The 20,037-nt window shown below is 44.6% G+C and overlaps 1 protein-coding gene across 2 annotated transcripts in view; it reads left to right on the forward strand.

Moving 5' to 3' along the window:
* The window catches only part of ZFP64 (ZFP64 zinc finger protein), a 79,121-nt gene extending 63,807 nt beyond the window's left edge, over nt 1–15,314 (forward strand). The window contains exons 6-9 of one of the 2 annotated variants that reach the window (XM_029221119.1): nt 48–197; nt 368–430; nt 10,633–10,884; nt 13,997–15,255. In XM_029221119.1, coding sequence (XP_029076952.1) covers nt 48–197; nt 368–430; nt 10,633–10,884; nt 13,997–14,706 — 1,175 coding nt within the window. In that variant the 3' untranslated portion in view covers nt 14,707–15,255. Of the gene's footprint in view, nt 1–47; nt 198–367; nt 431–10,632; nt 10,885–13,996 lie in introns of both variants that reach the window. The other variant, XM_029221120.1, reaches the window with a different exon arrangement.
* Nucleotides 15,315–20,037: the final 4,723 nt, after the last annotated feature.

Consider the following 20,037-nt stretch of genomic DNA (forward strand, 5'->3'; position numbering starts at 1 on the left):
CTCATATTTGAGAAATTAAGTAACACTTATTATTGTCTCAATTTCAGCTTCAGAACTAGATAATGATGTTCAGAAACCAACTTGTCCCTCCGCTGATAGCAGTGATACCCAGAAAGCCCCTGTCACAGCTCTTCCCTCTGAGTCAAAGGAACAAACAGCAACCCTTGGGGAGAGGACCTTCAACTGCTGCTATCCAGGTAAGAGTAAACTCGAGGCGCTGAGCCCCTTCTCTGTACGGGGCTTGGTCACAGGAGCTCAGCATCAGCTCACTCACTGGCTCAGCACGTGACTTGCCAGAATTTCAGATTCCTGGTAGCTTTCCTCTTTGAGGTTATTTATATTAAGGGAACCTGTTTTTCTTTTCTAGGTTGCCACTTCAAAACTGTTCATGGCATGAAAGATTTGGACCGCCATCTAAGAATCCACACTGGTAGGTATCCATTCATTTGTTCAAAACTTGAGTGTTGAAAAAACCTGAGGATGTGGATATGAACGAAGTGCTGGGCATATAGTGGCAAGCAGGACAGAAACAGTCTCTCTGCCTCATGAAACTTAGTCTAGTGGGAGGGTCTGGGACCTAAAAAGTCACGAAGGCAATAATGGTAACTAACAGGCAAGGGGAAAAGTACCGGGACTGTAGTAGGGGATTTGATCCAGGCTGGTCATGACAGGCTTTTCGGAGGAAGAGACTCTCAAGTTAAACTATGAGAGATGGCTAAGGGACTTGCCGGGCTGTCCAGTGGTTAAGACTCTGTGCTTCCACTGCAGGGGGCGCAGGTTCGATCCCTGGTTGAGGAATTAGATCCTGCGTGCTGCATGGTGAAAAGAAAAAAGAGAAAAACAGAAAGATGGCTGAGTAACCAGATGAGGAGAAGGGAAGGGTTCCAGGCAGAGGGAACCGCGGTACAAAGGCTTGGAGGGAGCAGAAGCAGGATGGGTGTGAGGTGAAGTTGGGGAGGCGGGTGGAGGCAGGGGAGGCGGGTGGAGGCAGGGGAGGGGGACACAGAGGCCCTGTGGCCATAGGAACCTTAGATAAGAGCAGTGAAGTTGCTTCTCGAAGGTGCCTTCAGAGCAACCAGCTGCTAAGGATACAGAGAAACCATACGTGCTGGAGCAAAGGAATGCGTGATCACGAACCAGGCTCTGCACACTGCGTATGGCCTGTTATCATGTCCATTTGTCTAACTGTTATCTGTGGCTGCTTTGTTACCAATAATGTAACAGTAAGCCCATTACATATTAACAATTTTATGAAAACTAACTTTTCTGGCCCTACAGTGGGGTTATTAAGTAGTTCCTGGAGACTGCATGTTGCACAAAGCCTAAGTTGTATTATACTCTCTGGTTCTTTCCATAAACTTTGCCACCCTCTGGTCTCTAGTGTAGACTCTATAGTAGCCTGTATGAGTTGGGATACTGATGTCTTTGCTCTCAGAGAAACCAAACTAAGTGACTGAAACACAATCAGATTTATTTCTCTCAAGTACAATTTAAGAAGTAAATAATCCACAGCTGGTGGAATAGCTGGCAGCCTAAACATACAGCTTCGACTCCTGGTCCAAGGCAGCTGCTCTAGAACTCAGTCTCTCAACCAGTGGAAAAAAGAAGCAGGAGGAAGGGCTCACAGCATGCCTCCCCTCAGGTCATGCCCCAGAAGCAGCATCCCCTGTGACTTAGCGGTATAATGAGCAGACTCAGCCGTGGCCACATCAGGCACGAAGGGGGGCTGGAAAATGGCTTCAAGAAGGGCAGCCGTACACCCAGCTAAAACCCTGAAGCTCCATCATTAAGAAGACAGCTTTCTGGACAACCAGTCTCTACTGGAAATGGGCGTCGTGCTATGGAAACTAGAGAACAAAGGGTCAACTTTGCCTGGGAAGGGTGGATCGTGAAAGGCCTCCTAGTGAAGCCTTGAAAGGCAAGGCTGCCAGGATGATGTCGGTGAGAGCATGCAGACTGTGGGAGCCATTTGAACAAAGATGACCCCCCCTCCTCCCCAGCAGGGTGGCCTGGCTAGGCAACTTCAAAGTGGGTGACTCTGCCCTGAGGATAACTGAGCAATCCTCCATTAGGGCGGTGCTACTGCCATCTAGTGGGTGGGGGCCAGAGGTGCTGCAGAAATCCTGCAATGCACAGGACAGGCCCTACAAGAACTGTCAGGCCCCAATGTCAACAGTACCAGGTGGACCTAGAGAGCTAGGCAGGGGCTGGATTGATGTTTTATTGAGGTGATACAGAGCATGATGGGGATACAGAAAGAAAAGGCCCTGTCCTTGGTGGGGTTCACTGAGTCAGGGATGCATATGTAGGGCAGACCCGTGCTTCTCTGGTAGGTATACACTTGAGCTGCTTCTCTGGATCCAAGGCAATTGCTCTACTTCTCTGAATCTCTTACCCAGTGGAAGATAGGAGTGGGGCCTGGGGTGCTCACAGCATCTTTCTCTCTGGGCATGACCCAGAAGTAGTATCCCTTGTGACTCATGGAGTAGTGAGTAAGCAACTAAAGGTTGCATAAAAGCAAAGTATTTCAGTCCTGTGACAGTCCAGGCATGGTGGCCAGGCCCCATGGTTTCAGGGACTCGGGCTCTTCTTTTGTTGCTTTGATATCCCAGTGATGTAGCTCTCATTGGTGTGGTCTGAGATGGCTTACTGCACCTTAAAGGCACATCCTAGAAGTTACACACACCATTTGAGTTGACGCCCATTTGGCCAGAACTTAGTCACATGGCCACTCTTAGCTGTGGAAATGAAGGCCGGGAGCTTGAAATCTTCAATCTGTGTGGCAAGTGCCCAGCGACAAAGAGAAGGTTCTATTACCAAGAAAAAGAACTAATATAGACCAAATGACATCTCTGACGCAGCTGTTAGTGGGAGGCAAGGATGGCAGTATATGTATGGCTCATCACTTAGGGACCTTTGCCAAACGGGTAGAACATTGATTTCCCAGCCACTGTTTGAGATCTCTTACACTTCAAAACTGAAGATCCCCAAAGAGTTTTTTTTTATCGACAGTTACTGCATTAAAAGTTAGAATGAAAACTTTAAAACATTATTCATTTAAAAATAACAGTAGACGACTTCCCTGATGGTCCAGTGGTTAAGACTCCACACTTCCAGTGCAGGGAGTGCGGGTTCAATCCCTGGTCAGGGAACTAAGATCCCACATGCTGTACCACGTGGCCAAAAAAAAAAGTAAATTTTTAAAAAACCAGTAAGCTCATTATATATAAACACTTCTATGAAAAGTAACTATTTCCCAAAACTGTGATAAGTGACATTGTATACACATTTGCAAACCTGTCTTAATAGCTGGATTCTCATCCCTCTATTCGAGTTTACAGTCTATTGCCATGTGTTCCTTGGAGGATATGAAGAAAGTCTGACCTCTCATATAATGTAATTGGAAATGGAGGAGGTTTTTTGTTTTGTTTTGTTTTTTGTTTTTTTTGCGGTACACGGGTCTCTCACTGTTGTGGCCTCTCCAGTTGCGGAGCACAGCCTCCGGACGCGCAGTCTCAGCGGCCATGGCTCAGCGGGCCCAGCCGCTCCGCGGCATGTGGGATCTTCCCGGACCGGGGCACGAACCCGTGTCCCCTGCATCAAACCCATGTCCCCTGCATCGGCAGGCGGACTCTCAACCACTGCGCCACCAGGGAAGCCCTGGAGGAGTATTTTGATAACCTTTTCCGATAACACTACACCAAAATACAACAAATGATAGTTCGTTAAAGACTAGTTGCTGTATAGAATTTGCAGTCATATTCATAAATTTTTCAAACTGTTAAGTTAAAATCCATTCATTAGTTTGTTTTCCACTTTGAATGGCTCCTACCCAGGCTTGATTTGACAGTCATACACTGGACGTCTGGGAAAATGTAGGTTTTACTAACTTTTATAATTGTTCCAAATGTTGACCCATTTCATTGTAACCGTAGGAGAAAATCACATTTAATATTACCAATCTCATCAGAAGTATCTAAGAACTAGGATGCTGTGGGCCCAGGGTAATGGGGATATATGTTCTGAAATCCGAACTTTTCTTTTAGAATCCAAAAGTTAACCTCACAGTATCATCAGTAACGTTCCTTGACACGACAGTCTCACTTAGTTCATATTTTAGAAAACATCTGCCGAATACCAAATCTGAAAATAATCATGGTTTTTTCAGTTCTTTCAGGCCAAAATGGTGCAGCATAAGAAAAGCACCCAGTTTTCAGTGCAGTCGTCCCACAAGCGCTTGTTCTCAAGCCAAGTAGCATATTTTGGTTTACAGCAGACTTTTTAAAAAATATAATTGACATTTTTAATAGGGAAATTTACCATTCAGATTTCAAATATACTAAATAAGTTAAATATTAAAGTATATGACTTACTAGCAAATATAGGAGGACAAATTTATGGGGGGAGATAGACAGGCAAAAACAATTAGCAAAGACCACAAAGAAGACATTAAATATGACTAAAGTTAAAGCTTACAATAAGATACGATTAAGGAGTTAAGACACGTGCCCGACAAGAAATGTGCAACGTGGGGCAGAGTTCATCTTCAGAACACACAGGATGCCTACAAATCAAAGATCACTCCAACGGAAGAGGATTTGAACAAGCAATCACTTAAGACGTAGAAGTGCCAATATTCACATGAAAAGCCCACAAGGAGTAAAGTCCAAAAGAAACGAGTACTGTATTTTCCTCAGTCGGCTAGCTGGAAAGTTCTAAATTAAGACTGTGAGAGGGAAGAGATATGGGAACATATGTATATGTATAACTGATCCACTTTGTTATAAAGCAGAAACTAACACACCATTGTAAAGCAATTATACTCCAATAAAGATGTAAAAACAAAAAGACTGAATGACAGAGCATCATGTATCACCTGGCACTTAATTCAATCACCACCACACCCTGCCTCCCCACCTTCCAAGTGGGGATGTGCTTATCTTTTTTTTTTTCCACTTGTATGTGGAATCTTTATTTTATTTTTTTACATCTTTATTGGAGTATAATTGCTTTACAGTGGTGTGTTAGTTTCTGCTTTGTAACAAAGTGAATCAGTTATACATATACATGTGTTCCCATATCTCTTCCCTCTTGCATCTCCCTCCCACCCTCCCAGGATGTGCTTATCTTTAGGGAGGAGACTGGGATTAAGGACGGGGGAGCGAGGGGGGACGTTGGAACTGGATAGAGTGCTGAAAGGAGCAGGACTAGTTTCAGAAGAATTGTGTGTGTTCTCTCCAGGCCCCTTGCTGTCTTAGTTATTCTAATAGTTCAAGTCCACTCTTTTGGATTGTCCAGGTAGATTATCATATGCAAAGAGTGAGTTTTCCTCTCTTTCTACTTGATCTGGAATGCCTTGGCCGTGGTGCTCTGGGTCAGAGTTGAAGAGTAGTGGTGAAGGTAAACCATCCATATCTTACCCCTTAACTCTAATGAAATGTCTTGATTTTTTTTTTTTTTCTGGGGGGTGGGGGGCTGTGCTGCACGGCTTATGGGATCTTAGTTCCCTGACCACGGATTGAACCCGGACTCTCGGCAGTGAAAGTACTGAGTCTTAACCACTGGACTGCCAGGGAATTCCCTTATTTTTATTTATTTTTTTAAACACGATTTGTGGTTCGAGTCCTTAGAATTCTCTCGAGATCATTTATCATGTTAAAGAAGATTTTTTTATTCCAAGCCTTCTGAAGTTGGTTTGGGGGCATGTTTGGTTTGAGTTTGGGTTTTTTCATCAAGAATGATGATAGAATTTCAAATGTTCTGCGCTTAGGATGGTTCTCGGGCGTTTAGCCTCATAAAAGAGAGTGACTTCCAATGTTTGTATTTTTATCCCACTCTATTTCTTCCCTTGGTATTGATATCAGAATTAATCTATCATGAAGTGAGTTGAGGCATTTTTTTCTTTCCCTCTGTGATTAAACAATTGAACATGAAAACACTTTTGCTGGAAAATTGGTTAGAACGCGCCCACAGTACTCTGTTTATGACTTTTTTCCAGAGGCTGGAGAGGGTGTAGGTTAGGCTGTGATGACAGTGTCCATCTCAGTGGCCACTGAAGCCTGCTCTGCTCACCCCTGTGTCCCCAGAGTCAGTGTCAGCTCTGCTCCTTGTGGTCTACTCTCCGGGACCTGGCTGATGGAGCGACCGCTCTGGAATACGCCAGATAAAGGCGTTCTTGACCTTTTTTTTTTTTTTTTTTTTGCGGTACGCGGGCCTCTCACTGTTGTGGCCTCTCCCGTTGTGGAGCACAGGCTCCGGACGCGCAGGCTCAGCGGCTATGGCTCACGGGCCCAGCCACTTCACAGTATGTGGGATCTTCCCGGACCGGGGCACAAACCCGTGTCCCCTGCATCAGCAGGCGGACTCTCAACCACTGCGCCACCAGGGAAGCCCTTGACCTTTTTTCTTGCTGTGGACTCCTGGCAATTTTGTGAAGCTTACGGGACCCTTCGCAGAACAGTATTTTTAAACATAATAAAAGCACATTAAACTATGTTTAAGTACAATTGCTGTCAAAGTGTTCATCGTGTGGTATTTTAATACACTAAACCCTCGCTTTTCTGAAGTGTGGTACAGACCAGAAAGGTCACCACCACCTGGGAGCTCGTTAGAAACACAGAATCTTAGTCCCCACCCAGGCCCACTGAATCTGAAACTGCATTTTACTTTGTTTCTGTGAGCTCAGCTTGAGAAATGAGGAGATGTTGGTTAAAGGGTACGAACTTGTAGTTATTAGAGGAATGAGTCCTAGGGATCAAATGTACAGCATAGTGACTGTAGTTAACAATTCTGTATTATATACTTGCAAGTTGCTACGAATAGATCTGAAATGTTCTTACCACAAAATGGTAACTGAGGTGATGGAGGTGTTAAGTAACCTTATTGTGGTTATCATTTCTCATGATATACATGTATTAAATCATCACATCATATACCTTAAACCTACACAATTTCATATATCAATTATATCTCAAAACTGTGAAAAAATCTGCATTTTAATGAGACCTCCTCACCCCCAGATGATTCGTTGGCACAGAAGCACTGAAGCTCTGAAGTTAATTTTCAGATCCAGTGGCTGGTCTACTATCTTAATTGTGAAGTAGTGATGAGCATAAAGGATACTGAGAACTACAGCAAGTAGAATGTGGTCTGAACATGGCTTATGTCTATTAATGTAGGTCTCGGGTACCATTATTATGGTTTATTGACTACATCCATAATTGGAGGAAATGCTAAATTCCAGTTTGAGGTAATGGAGATAAAAATTTAATCCTTTCTCATGCAAGGTCTTGGATCCCCTAAATTGTATCCATGAGGCCCAAAATAAGAACCCCTGCTCTGGTTGAGAATACGCCTGCCAATGGAGGGAACACAGGTTCGATCCCTGCTCCAGGAAGATCCCACATGCTGTGGAGCAACTAAGCCCATATGCCACAACTACTGAGCCTGTGCTCTAGAGCCTGTGAGCCACAACTCCTGAGCCCACATGCTGCAACTACTGAAGCCCGCACACCTAGAGCCCATGCTCCACAACGAGAGAAGCCACCGCAATGAGAAGCCCGCACACTGCAATGAAGAGTAGCCCCAGCTCACCGGAACTAGAGAAAGCCCGCGCGCAGCAACGAAGACCCAACAGAGCCAAAAATAAATAAATAAAGTAAATTCATTTAAAAAAAAAAGAAACCCTGCTCTTCACAGGGAATAAAGCAAGCCAATATTTTATAATAACTATAAGTGGAATATAACCTTTAAAATTGTGAATCACTATGTTGTACACCTGAAATATATAATATTGTATATCAACTATACTTAAAAAAAAAAAAAACCCTGATCTGGAATGTTACAGGCCATCTTGGGCAAGAGAGGCGTGTGTAGCCAGCCAGACACTGGCTGTTTTTTGTTGTTTGTTTTTGTTTTGTTTTGGCCACACCGAGTGGCTTGCAGGATCTTAGTTCCTGTACCAGGGATCGAACAGGAGTCCTAACCATTGGACCACCAGGGAATTCCCAAGGCACTGGCTCTTAAAAGCATTTGCCTAACAGTAACTCATCAGTTTTGCTCCTCTTCCATTGGGCAGAGCCAGTCACATGTCCAAGCCTGCAGTGATGGGACCATGCAGCATAATTCTTCTGGGAACGACAGTGACTATTTGAACAATAAACAATTTACCTTGGGGTACATCTCTGACATAGCAGTTTTTCTAAGTGGTATCGCTCCATTTTCTTTCTTGATTCAGACTGTAATTTTATATCTTCCTGGATGATCACCATTTTATTGAGTCTTCTAAACTGATTGGGGTAAAGGCCTACTTAATAATCATGATTGAGTTTGTCTATTTCTTGTCCACTTTCTCCTTTCCAATGTCTATTAAAATGGTTCTCAGCCAGATACAATTTTGTCCCCCTCCCCCCAGGACATTTGGTAATATCTGAAGACATTTTTGACTCTCAGAACTGGGGAGGAAGGTGCTACTGGCATCTAGTGGAAAGGGTCAGGGATGCTGCTAGACATCTTACGTGCACGGGACAGGGCACAGCAAAGAATCACCTGGCCCCAAATGGTTGTAGTGGTGGGATTGAAAACCCTGGCCTATTGGTACCTTTGAGCAAACCTTCCCCTTTTAACAGCCATTTTTTGTTTTTATTGATCAAGTGCTGTTCATTTCTTCTAGTTTCTTGAGTTGCAGATGGTTCGCTTGCTTTCAGCCTTTTGTTTAAAATGACCTGAAGTTCACAGACATTCTTCTGGAAAGTGACTAGGCTACGGGCTTTGATACATGGAGCTCCCCCTGTTCATCTCTTGGGAGTTTGTAATTGGATTTTGATTCTTGAGCAAAAGTTGTTTTAAAACATGTCCTACAATTTGCAAGCTTTTCTTTGAAAAACCTTTTGTGAAACCGTGTTAGATTCATAAGTCTGATTCACATCTACTTAGTGAGTTCTGTCTCCTCAGTATAAAATTTTTAGTGGCTTTCACCATGATTTGTTTTGCCTAATATTGATATTTCTGATGTCTTTTAGCATTTTCCTAGAGTATTTTTCTATCGTTTTCTACTTCTCTGCCATTTTTATTTGGGTATCTTAAGAGCATTAAGCTGATTTTTTTTTAAATGTAATTGACATTTTTAATAGGAAATTTAATCCATTTGTTTCTTGTACTAAGTGATGTTTAGTTTGATTTTTACCTCATTTTGTGTTCTGTTGTATCCCTTTTTTTTTTTTTTTTTGCGGTACGCGGGCCTCTCACTGTTGTGGCCTCTCCCATTGCGGAGCACGGGCTCCAGACGCACAGGCTCAGCGGCCATGGCTCACGGGCCCAGCCGCTCAGCGGCATGTGGGATCTTCCCAGACCGGGGCACGAATCCATGTCCCCTGCATCGGCAGGCAGACTGTCAACCACTGCGCCACCAGGGAAGCCCTGTATCCCTTTTTTTTTTTATGATTGGCAGTCTTCGGTGGTTTGGAAGCAGTACTTTCCATTTCATTACTTAAAGCCCACATCTTATCCACTTACCTTTTTGTTGTTCTGACGTACACGGTTCAAGTGTGATACCCTGCGTCATCTGTCAACTGGCTTTATTTTTTCTTCCCATGGAATGCTAGTTCAAGTACAGGATATAATTTCTGTGGAACTTTGCAGATACTGTTCCCATCTTGCTACCATCCAGTGTTGTCTGAGGAGTTGTGTGCTCATCTGGGCTTTTTTTTTTTTTTTTTTTCTGAAAGCTTTAAGATCTCGTCATTCCTAGGCTTCTGACACTGTACCACCATGACTCTAGGTAAGCCATCTTAAGACACATGTCTGGGGAATTCCCTGGAGGTACAGTGGTTAGGATGTGACACTTTCACTGCTGAGGGCCCGGGTTCGATCCCTGGTTGGGGAGCTAAGACCCTGCAAGCTGGGTGGTACGGCCAAAAAAATTTTTTTAATTTAAAAAAAAAAAAATCCATGTCTGTTTTTAGTGTTGAAATAATTATTTTCTCTAACTTCAGGTTCTTGAGTTAGGCATGTCTTTCTGTTCTGGCTTTCCCCAAGCATTTGGTTATTGGGTAGACTTTTATTTGGATATGATCAGTCTGGAGTGGTTATGTGGTGGCAATGTCCTGGGCTTGGGGTTCTCTGCTCTCCAGGGTACCTCTAGGTACTTGGGGCCTTTAGCATTGTTTCTCCAGCCTAAGCACGCTCACTTCCTAACAGCCTGGGAGGTAGATACCGTTGCTGCTTGTGGTTTAGTACAAGTAAGGGAAGGGTCAGCCTGACCATTCTCCCTGTGTTTTATCAACTAGTGAGCCAGAAAGCTGTTCTAATACCCTTCCACCTGCCCGCTCTGATCTTGAATACTTCTATGACCACTCTCGTTTTCCCAAACAAGGTTTGGCCTATGATTTTCTCTCAGTCTGATATTATCTCTGTTCCTTAGGAGCCTTCAAATGTTCTGAGCCATGAGTGAATAGCACACCTACTTGTTGCCCAATGTGCTAATCTAGACCTCAGCGTCTTCCTATCTCTGGGCATTTGGTGAGAAGGAAGAAGCAGACCCCTATGCTCAGGCTACCACCTTGGTCACATCTCTTTGCAGTCATCTTGGTAGAGAAAACCCTTAAAACCTTGACTCTTCTTATGTGTTTGAAGGAGACAAACCCCACAAGTGTGAGTTCTGTGACAAGTGCTTCAGCCGGAAGGACAACCTGACTATGCACATGCGGTGTCACACCAGCGTGAAGCCCCACAAGTGTCACCTGTGTGACTACGCTGCCGTGGACAGCAGCAGCCTCAAGAAGCACCTGCGGATACATTCCGACGAGCGGCCGTACAAGTGCCAGCTCTGCCCCTACGCCAGCCGCAACTCCAGCCAGCTCACCGTACACCTCCGGTCCCACACAGGTACGTCCCACACCTCGAAACCTCGGTGCCTCCCTTGTTCTCTAATTCCTTAGCGTTCATTTAGTTAAAGCACAAGCAACTTAAAAAAAAAAAAAAAGCACAAGCAACTTAAATGACTTCAGGGTGTAAGTAAAGAAGTTTGGAACTTCTCTGTTGATGGTGAAGTTTGTGGTTTCTTCTACCGGGACAACAGCTTTCAGTAAAACATGGAAGTCTGACATCTGGGTTCTCTAACTTGACTACATAGAATACCACTGGGGATGATAATCCAATTCAGCAGTCAGGAAGCAAAGGATGTATCTCAATAAAAGTCTGATGTATAAACTAGGTGTTTCTGTCATTTAACTTAAACTCTGATTGCGTGGCTTAATTCAGAAACGTGTAGCAAAATCACCTGAATGTAACTGCAAGTCACAAACTTCTAGATCTAGAAGTTAGGCTTTGCAGAAAAGCTTTTCCTTCCCTTCTTTGTGAGACCCTGTTGAAATAAAAAGGTAGAACCAACCCACCCCACATGGCACAGAAAAATGGGCATTGGGAGGCTCATAAGGAGAGTCGTAAAATGAGAATTTCCAGTGAATTCATGGAAAATGGCAAGCAGACAGGCATATACTGACATCTAAAATTGAGTAAAGAACACTGTGTCCCAGCAGACAAATGGGAGGTAGCTATAGTGTTGGGAGCCAATCTTTCCAGCCAATTTCTGTCTGCGTTGAGCGTTCTGGACTTGGAACTGGTATGTAGGCTGCAAAGGTCAGAGTTCAGAGGAGAAGCTGAAGCCTATTAGCAAAATGGTCTAAACTATCCAGTAACAGGTAAAACCCATGACACCTGTGTCTAATCCTTAAACCAGTCTATTCTTCCTAACTGTAAAATGTCAACTATGGGTTATCTCGTCATCTGCAGAAAACGAGTGGTATGAAATGCGCCACATCTAACAAATAACAAATTCTGGAGATAACAGGGTACTTGGGTAACTTACAAGAATTTTTCAGTTTTCTTTGGTATCTACCCACCGGCAGAAATGTTGCATCCAAGAAGAGTTTTATGAGCAAAGGTAGTCAGAAAAAAGAGGTATGAATTGAAACTAGGGTTGCTGGCTATAAAGTTAAACTTCCCAGAGACCAGGAAAAAAGTTGGAGAACTAATGATAAGAAGATAGAAGTCTGGTTTCTGACTAGGTCTAGGAAGAAAAGAGAAGTGAGAAAATCAAATGAGAAAAATGTTTCAATTCTCGGGGGCCATGAGAGATGAAAGGGCTTACAAGATGCCACACAGGACAAAGGGAATGGCTGGAGAGATCCATACCTAGAAAGACTTTTCAGTAATATTGGCTTCTCGGAGATAGTGGAACAGTGCCCACAAAATTAAGAAATGATTTGGTATGTAGACTTCTATACCCAGCCAAACTATCTCAAGTGTGAACGTAGACTAGACAACAATGCACAAGGACTTGAGACTTCACTCACAGCCACTAGGCTAGTGGAAGTTACTGGAAGATAAACTCTAGCAAAACAAGGGAGGAAACAAAATTTGGCATGAGATATTTGATATGTGAAGATCTGAATGAAGCTGACTGGGGTTGTAATAAAGGGAAATATCAGGATGATACTTATATGGAAAGTTAAGAGGAAATTCAGCAAATCAGAAACTCAAAATCCATAAGAAATTCCATGTAAAATGTTACATAATTAAGAGACTGGATGTCTTTTGAGATGATGGTGAGATTCTTCTTTCCCTCAATGCACAAGCCAAGAAGCAGGATAAAATGTGACCCCCAAGTGAGCATGTAAGAAAAGAGAATCAAGGGAAGGGCAAGATAGGGGTATGGGATTAAGAGATACAGACTACTATGTATAAAATAAGCAACAAGGATGTACTGTCCAGCATGAGGAAATATAGCCATTATTTTGTAGTAACTTTAAATGGAGTATAATCTATAAAAATATTGAATCACTATGCTGTATACTTGACCCTAAGATAATATTGTAAATCAGAATACTTCAATGTAAAAAGAGAATCGAGGTGAACTTGATACTAGCCACACGATCAACTGGCCCAGGTGGAAGTGGACGTTTATCCACTATAAGGAAGTGGACGTAATCCCAGTGCAGAATTTGGCTCAGATGAACGTCACATACCCAGTCATAATACACATTACCTGTGGTTTGTGTCTAAAGCTTAAAGCAACTAGTTAAAGCATGGGAATTAAGTCAGAATGCAAACCGAACTTAAATGTAAAAATAAAGCTATTTCTCAAGCAGGGAGAAGGTAGTGTGACAAAGAGAAAGGAATCCTTAAACCTCTCAAGCTGATGGACTAAAAGTTGAAGCTGTTACTCATTTTAGAAAGAAAGGCTAGAAGAGTCAAAATCACAACCAACAATGCAGGAGAAGTTTGGGGAAAGGATGGTTATGTAGGATAAGTAAGAATCTCATCTTTTCATACAGTCAACTGACAATGATATTTAAAGTAACAACCTCCAAAAGAACTAAACCCTTAGCAGTGCCTCCAGGGAGTACAGAGGAGGCTATGGCATTTCATGATTTGTCTTCTCCTGCTGCCATATTCATGAGTTAATTTTATAAATAAAATTCATTCTGCCATTGAGAAACTACAAAACTTTAATAATACAAGCCAGTTAACTGATGTAAAAATACAGGTTAAACACTAAAGTGAGCACATTTATAAGTCTTAACTTGATTTGGAACAGTTGTGTGTAACATAAACCACACCTCTTCCTTCCCTGTCCAAATTTGGGATGTCAAGTTAAGTGAGTTTAGATCTGAAACGGAAGTGTCATGAAGAGTGTGGACCTGGATGCCATGATGCCTGGATTCAAATCCCTGCTGTTTGGCCATGGTCAAATAACTTGACCTCTCTGAGCCTCCATTACCCCATCTATTAAAATGGGGGTAGTAGTACCCACACGTAGGATTGTCGTGAGGATTAAGCGAGTTAATATACGTGGTAAGTGGTGGTGTTACGAGGTGACAAGTCATTGGAGTTCAAAGACCCAGCTACCTCTCTGCGGCCAGGTGTTCTGAGGTGTGTTTGGGGGGAGTTCTGTGTTGCCTGCCTGCTCTAATGGAAACACACCTTCCGTTGCTAGGGGACACCCCCTTCCAGTGCTGGCTCTGTAGCGCCAAGTTCAAAATCAGCTCGGACTTGAAAAGGCACATGATCGTGCACTCGGGGGAGAAGCCTTTCAAGTGCGAGTTCTGTGATGTCCGCTGCACCATGAAGGCGAACCTCAAGTCGCACATCCGCATCAAGCACACCTTCAAGTGCCTGCACTGCGCCTTCCAGGGCCGGGACCGGGCCGATCTCCTGGAGCACAGCCGGCTCCACCAGGCCGACCACCCCGAGAAGTGCCCCGAGTGCAGCTACTCCTGTTCCAGCGCCGCCGCCCTGCGCGTGCACAGCCGGGTCCACTGCAAGGACCGCCCCTTCAAGTGCGACTTCTGCAGCTTCGACACCAAGCGGCCCAGCAGCCTGGCCAAGCACATCGACAAGGTGCACAGGGACGAGGCCAAAACAGAGAACCGGGCCCCGCCGGGCAGGGAGGGGCCCCGAGAGAGCGGTGGGCAGCACGTGGCCCAGATAGTGACCCAGCGGGCCTTCCGCTGCGAGACCTGCGGCGCCTCCTTTGTCAGGGGCGACTCTCTGCGGTGCCACAAGAAGCAGCACAGTGACCACAGTGAGAACAAGAGCTCGGGCTTGGTCACCTTCCCGTCCGAGAGCAGTGCCTCGGGGCAGCTGGGCACCCTGGTCTCCGTGGGGCAGCTCGAGACATCCCTGGAGCCCAGCCAGTGCCTCTAGTTCCGCCGGAGAGGGTGGGCAGCCGTCCGGAATGCCAGACACGCGCCCCTACCCGGCCCTCTGCACTCAGGCCTTCGAGCCAGACTTGAGTCACCAGCTGAGGGGACACCTGCTCCAGCGAGGCCATGGCCCCAGTCACCGTGGCCTGAGGGCAGGCAGGCGCCAAGGCAACGCTGTGGAGACCCTCCCCCATCCGTGTCCCTGTCTTCCCTCCAAGAATCGTCTAAGCAGGTTGTCTCGGTTCCAAGGTGGGGGGCGTCCATCGAGCACTGCTCCCTCCAATAGGGATAGTTTCTTCGCAATGGATTCCAGTTCTAAAACCAATCCATCTCCGATGGCATTATGAAACTAATTAGACCACATGGAAAAACTAATACTACGCTCATCTGTAGAGCGGGAAAGGTGAAGGTGATGGCGGGGTACCTGGAGGGTCTGGGGTGGCCGGAAAAGTTGTTTCTTAACCTGGGTGGTGGTTTATGAGTATTCGCCTTCTACGTTTTTTGTGTGGTTCCTTTTATCTGTTGTCTTATAATAAAAAGGCAAGCTCATCTGTAGAATGGTGTAAGAGGGGCACTCCATTTTTATGGTCTTCCATAGACAGGTTATGGTGTGGGGTTCTGTGGTGCTGCCCCGGCCCCGTAGTAATTTCTCTGTAAATGCACGTAGGAGATCTGTGTCTTAGTGCTGTAGTGAAGCGAAATGCAGTTTGATCTGTAGGTGGCGCCAAAGATCAAGCTGACGCTAGCTCAGCCTGTAATTGTGTGTGTTGTGAAATTCAACCTTGGCCTACTTGGGTTCATAAAAAGAGATGAGGGGCCCAGTGGGTCCTGGGCTTGGTTCTGGGACATATGATGCGTGGGAAAGCCTGAGACTAGTGTCTTCATCACGGTAAGCCCTTGGTGTTTGCTGAACCAACAAACGAGAAACCCCAAACCTCTTGTAAATGGACATTTCACTTGACGGAAACTTAGGAGGCCATGGAATGCCAGTGGATATATAATTTATCCAAAGTTGCTTTGTTCTTTTCTTCAAATACAGTCTTTGTTTAATACAAATTCTTGTGTGCCCTCATCAAGCTAAACATCTGTGCTTTTAAAACATTGAATAGATCCATTGTTTTTGATACACTAGAAACAAGGATGTGAAAACATTTTTTTATAGATTGTATGCAGGGGACTATGTCACTTATGAAATAGAGGTACAGAACTTATTTTAGAAATTTTGTTTGAACAAATCTGATTCCGTTTAAGTCTGACTTCAGGCGAGTTATAACGCACTGTTGGATCTTTTTGTGAGAAGAAAAGATGGAAATGATAGCAGAGAGAATTAATCATTTCTTTGCTCTAGAGCTATTTTTGGTTGTTCAGAAGTGTTTTGTTACTGAATGCTGGTGCATTGTACAGATTCTTTAGTCACCATTCTGCCGTTTGTCAAAGAGTCTTATCTGTGTTTCTGTTCTAGTAACAGAAGGGCTGTTGACCTTTCAAGTGGGAACCGATAGATCGAAATCGTATAGACGTTGCTTGTACTTCTGGTGTTATAGCTCTTCAGATAAACAGGAAAAATATCAGCCTCTTTAGAAGACATTTTTTCACAGCTGTATGGGCATCAAGGGTCTTGGATCCACGCTGGTATCACCTAGCAAATTTGCTTGCCCAGTAGAGTGGAGGTCAGCAAAAAGTTTGGGATCAGATAATATTTAATATAAATAGTAAATATTTGAGGCATTATGGAGCCATTAGGTCTCCTTTGTGACTAAACTCTCTGCACAAAAGCAGCCAGACTATAAGAAAAAGAACATGTCTGTGTTCCAACAAAACTTTATAAAATGAGGATGAGACTTAAAATATACAGCTAGTCACCAAATAAAGCTGGGAAGCAGCCATAGTAGGTAAGAGGCCGCTGACATGGTTTCTGCACCCAGCTCTGTTTCGCAAGGTCAATATGGATCTGAAAGGGGAAATTGATTAATGAATATGTTTGCAGTTTGACATCACCTGGACCAGGGGTTGGCGAGCTTTTTCAGTAAAAGGCCAGATAGTAAATTTGGGGGGCTTTGCTGGCCTTAGTCTCTGTTGAAACTACTCAGCTCTGTGGCACAATCACTCAACTCTGCCATTGTCACCGAAGCAGCCATACATAACAGGTAAGTGAATGGGTATAGCTGTGTGCCAATAAAACTTTATTTACAAAAGCAGGCCATGATTTGGAGGGCCATCTTTTGCTGACCCCTGAGCTGGGCTATTGAGTGCAAGCAACGGGGTAATTGATGATGGGTGAAAACACAGGAGAAATACTGAGAATGCCAAGTTTCCTGGGATCCCTTTAAGCAAGCTACAGCTTCATGCAAGAGATAGGCAAGTTCCAGCTTAGGCACTGGGAAAAGCTGCGTCCTTTTGATCCTTAGTCAGTGTAGCTATAAAATCTCCAGTGAAGAGTACAGAAATCAAGATGTTACCCTCATGCTCTCCTCTGGTTAAGGTTTCTTGCTGCCTTCTAAACATTGTAGAACATGAATTTTTTGTTTGTCCCTGGGTTTAATTTCTTAAAAAGTATGCGCCTCAATTCCTGTTGCTATGTTGTTGTGAGTCCTTACTCTGAGCCAGACACCGTGAGAACGTGACCTGTGTTAACTCATCTACTTCTCCCCGGTGCCATCCAGAGCTGGAACTAGGGTGAGACAAGGGAGGCATGTGCCTAGGGCACTCAAAACTCAGTAATCACTCGTTTTAAAGCAATATTTTTTTAATTGGCAAACTGTGGCCCACAGGTCAGCTGCTTTGTTTTTGTAAATGAAGTTTTATTAGAAGTTGGCCTGGGAATTAAGGCAGGGCCATGCAGGGGCAGACTTGGACCTGTCTTTAAGAGTGTGGTGTTTTTGTTCGTTGTGGATTCTTCTGCGTTACGTTTGGTTTTTAGGAAAATTGCATTAAAATAGTCACCTTGATCAGTGAGATTTTTGGTGCCACTTTCTATTTGCACCAGAGGGGATTGCCTCAACCACCTCACCCTGGTCTCTGCCTCTTGTTCAGATACGAAGGTGAAGAAACTTCTGTTATTTTGTTAGAGTAATAAGTTGATCTGAGTAAGATGATGATACAACCATCCAAAAGGAGCCTTCTTTTGTTAAAAGGTAACAGGGTTGAGGAGGAAGGAGGTAAGAACAACCCTGCCTCTGGCACTACTGTCTGGCTGACGTCCGGCTAGAGATTTTACCTCATTCTCAGTTTGCTCGTCTGTAAAATGGGCCATTTCAGGCATTTGGCTTAATGATAAAGTCGACTGGTTGAAAACACCAAAACAGAAATTGGCTCACCTGTGTGTCTTTTTCTCATTTATTTTGTTTGGGGCCAGGGGATGGGGACAACCAGGAACTAGTACTGTGACCTTATGACACTGGGCATCGTGGTTTCTATCTCACTTCTCAGCCCCGCTCCGCATCTTCAACACATGGTCCAAGGTGGTGGCAACTTAAGCTCCAGCCAAGATAGGAGGGGGAAGCCATCCTCCCTCTTCTTAGCACTGCTAGAAGGTTGCACATAAACTTATGCTCACCTCTCCTGGCTACATGGCTGGTCATATGCCGTGGCTGTGGCAAAGGGTGCTGGGAAATCGTGGCTCTGGAGTAGCCTTGCCGAGTTAAAACCCCACAAGGAGATGCTGAGTCATGAGTAGTCTCTGCCCCTGAGCAATAATGCAGGCTCTTGAAGGCTGGAGATGACTTTGCTATGAAACACCTGGCACGGGTCCTGAACACCCAGGGTATTCTGTACGTGAACGTTTCTGTTTTATCAGGGCTTGTTGGGGCACCCTCTGTCTGTTCTTTGTGCATACTGGCCCATGGCATTCTTCCAAGGCTTTCTGTCCCTCTAGTCCGGTGGGTCTCAACTGTGGCTCTGGGCTGCAGTAGCTGGAAAGCTCTGAGGTATTGGAATCCGTCTCTGTGGGGAAGGGCCTGGGCATCAGTACTTTCTAAAATTCTGCAGGTGATTCTAACGTGCAGCCAGGTGGGAAGAGCTGCTCCAGTGAAGGAGCAGGGCTGTCTTCATGGGTGCTTGCCGTCTGTGCAGTCACGAAGGGCCTCACACTTGGGTGCATGCTCTGCTTTTGCTGTCGTCTTGGAATTCTTAATTTTTGAACAAGGGGTCCTGCATTTGCATTTTGCATCAAGCCCTGCAAATTACGCAGCCAGTCCTGTGAGGAAAGAAAAACATGCCTAAGAAGGGAGCCTGTGTGCATCACTGGTACAGAAAAGGTCTCAACTTTTGAAAACAAGACTCCTGGCTGGGGCTGACCAGCCAGGGCTCTGGGTGGGAGGAAGAAGCACCGTGAACCATGAAGTTCAAGCATTTCCCTGCCGGATTCCATTCAAACCTTACAATGAATGACATTTGTATTTGCTGTTACAAGAGAAAGCCAATCTTCAGAAAAGTTAACCTGCTCGGTGCAGCTAACAGAGGAAAGTCAGACCCACGTGTGCTGGACTCCCGTGCCTGTGTGTTATTTGCAGCCTGACTCTCCACTTAGACTAGGGTGTCTTCCACTGGCAGAAGTAGGGGAATCAGGGACGGAGCGATTTGAGTTCTAAGTGTCGAGGCAGGAAAAGGACAAGATCTTTTGCACGAATGGTGAGGTCGATAGTTGGATTGGAAAAAATTTTGAACATGGGTGTTGTTGGGTGATCGGAAAATGTCCCTAGGCTGTCTGCCCACATGCTGGGGGCAAGTATTGCTGGAATGACCCATGTTACATTCCCCCAACAGGCAGGTTACAAAATGGTTGAGCAAATTTTGCTTCGATACTGATCGTTGGTGATAACCGCACTTGAACTCCCAAGAGTATGAGTGGCCACCTGAGCCTGTGCTCAGCCACTCTCAGGGGCCACGTGGATAGGATCTCGTTCATGCCCCACCTTGAGATGTTTCTGTTTTAATAGAGAAGGGAATGAAGGTAAAGAACCCAAGTCCAGCAGTTGGTCAGGATTAGAACCAGTGTCTGCGTCCTCCAAGTGGAGCTCCTTCTAATACCCAGCACCACCTACTTGGGAGACCTGCCTTAAGGCCAGTTTTCTTCATTGCTTTTTGAGTCATGGACCCCTTTGTGAATCCAGTGGGATCTCTGAATCCCTTCTCTGAGTGATGTTTAAAAGAATAAAACAAAATGTATAGGTTTGCCAAGGAAAACAGTTATATTGAAATAGTTATCAAAATATTTCTTGGATTATGGGCATTTTTATTAGCATTATATTAAATGAAGGCTGTAGCGGCAGACCTAGTTAGTAACCATAGTTGACCCTTGAACAATGCAGGGCTTAATCTTAGTCTAATTTAT

Source organism: Monodon monoceros, unplaced genomic scaffold, assembly GCF_005190385.1.
Source record: "Monodon monoceros isolate NGI ecotype Baffin Bay Population unplaced genomic scaffold, NGI_Narwhal_1 Super_Scaffold_13, whole genome shotgun sequence".
Taxonomy (NCBI): domain Eukaryota; kingdom Metazoa; phylum Chordata; class Mammalia; order Artiodactyla; family Monodontidae; genus Monodon; species Monodon monoceros.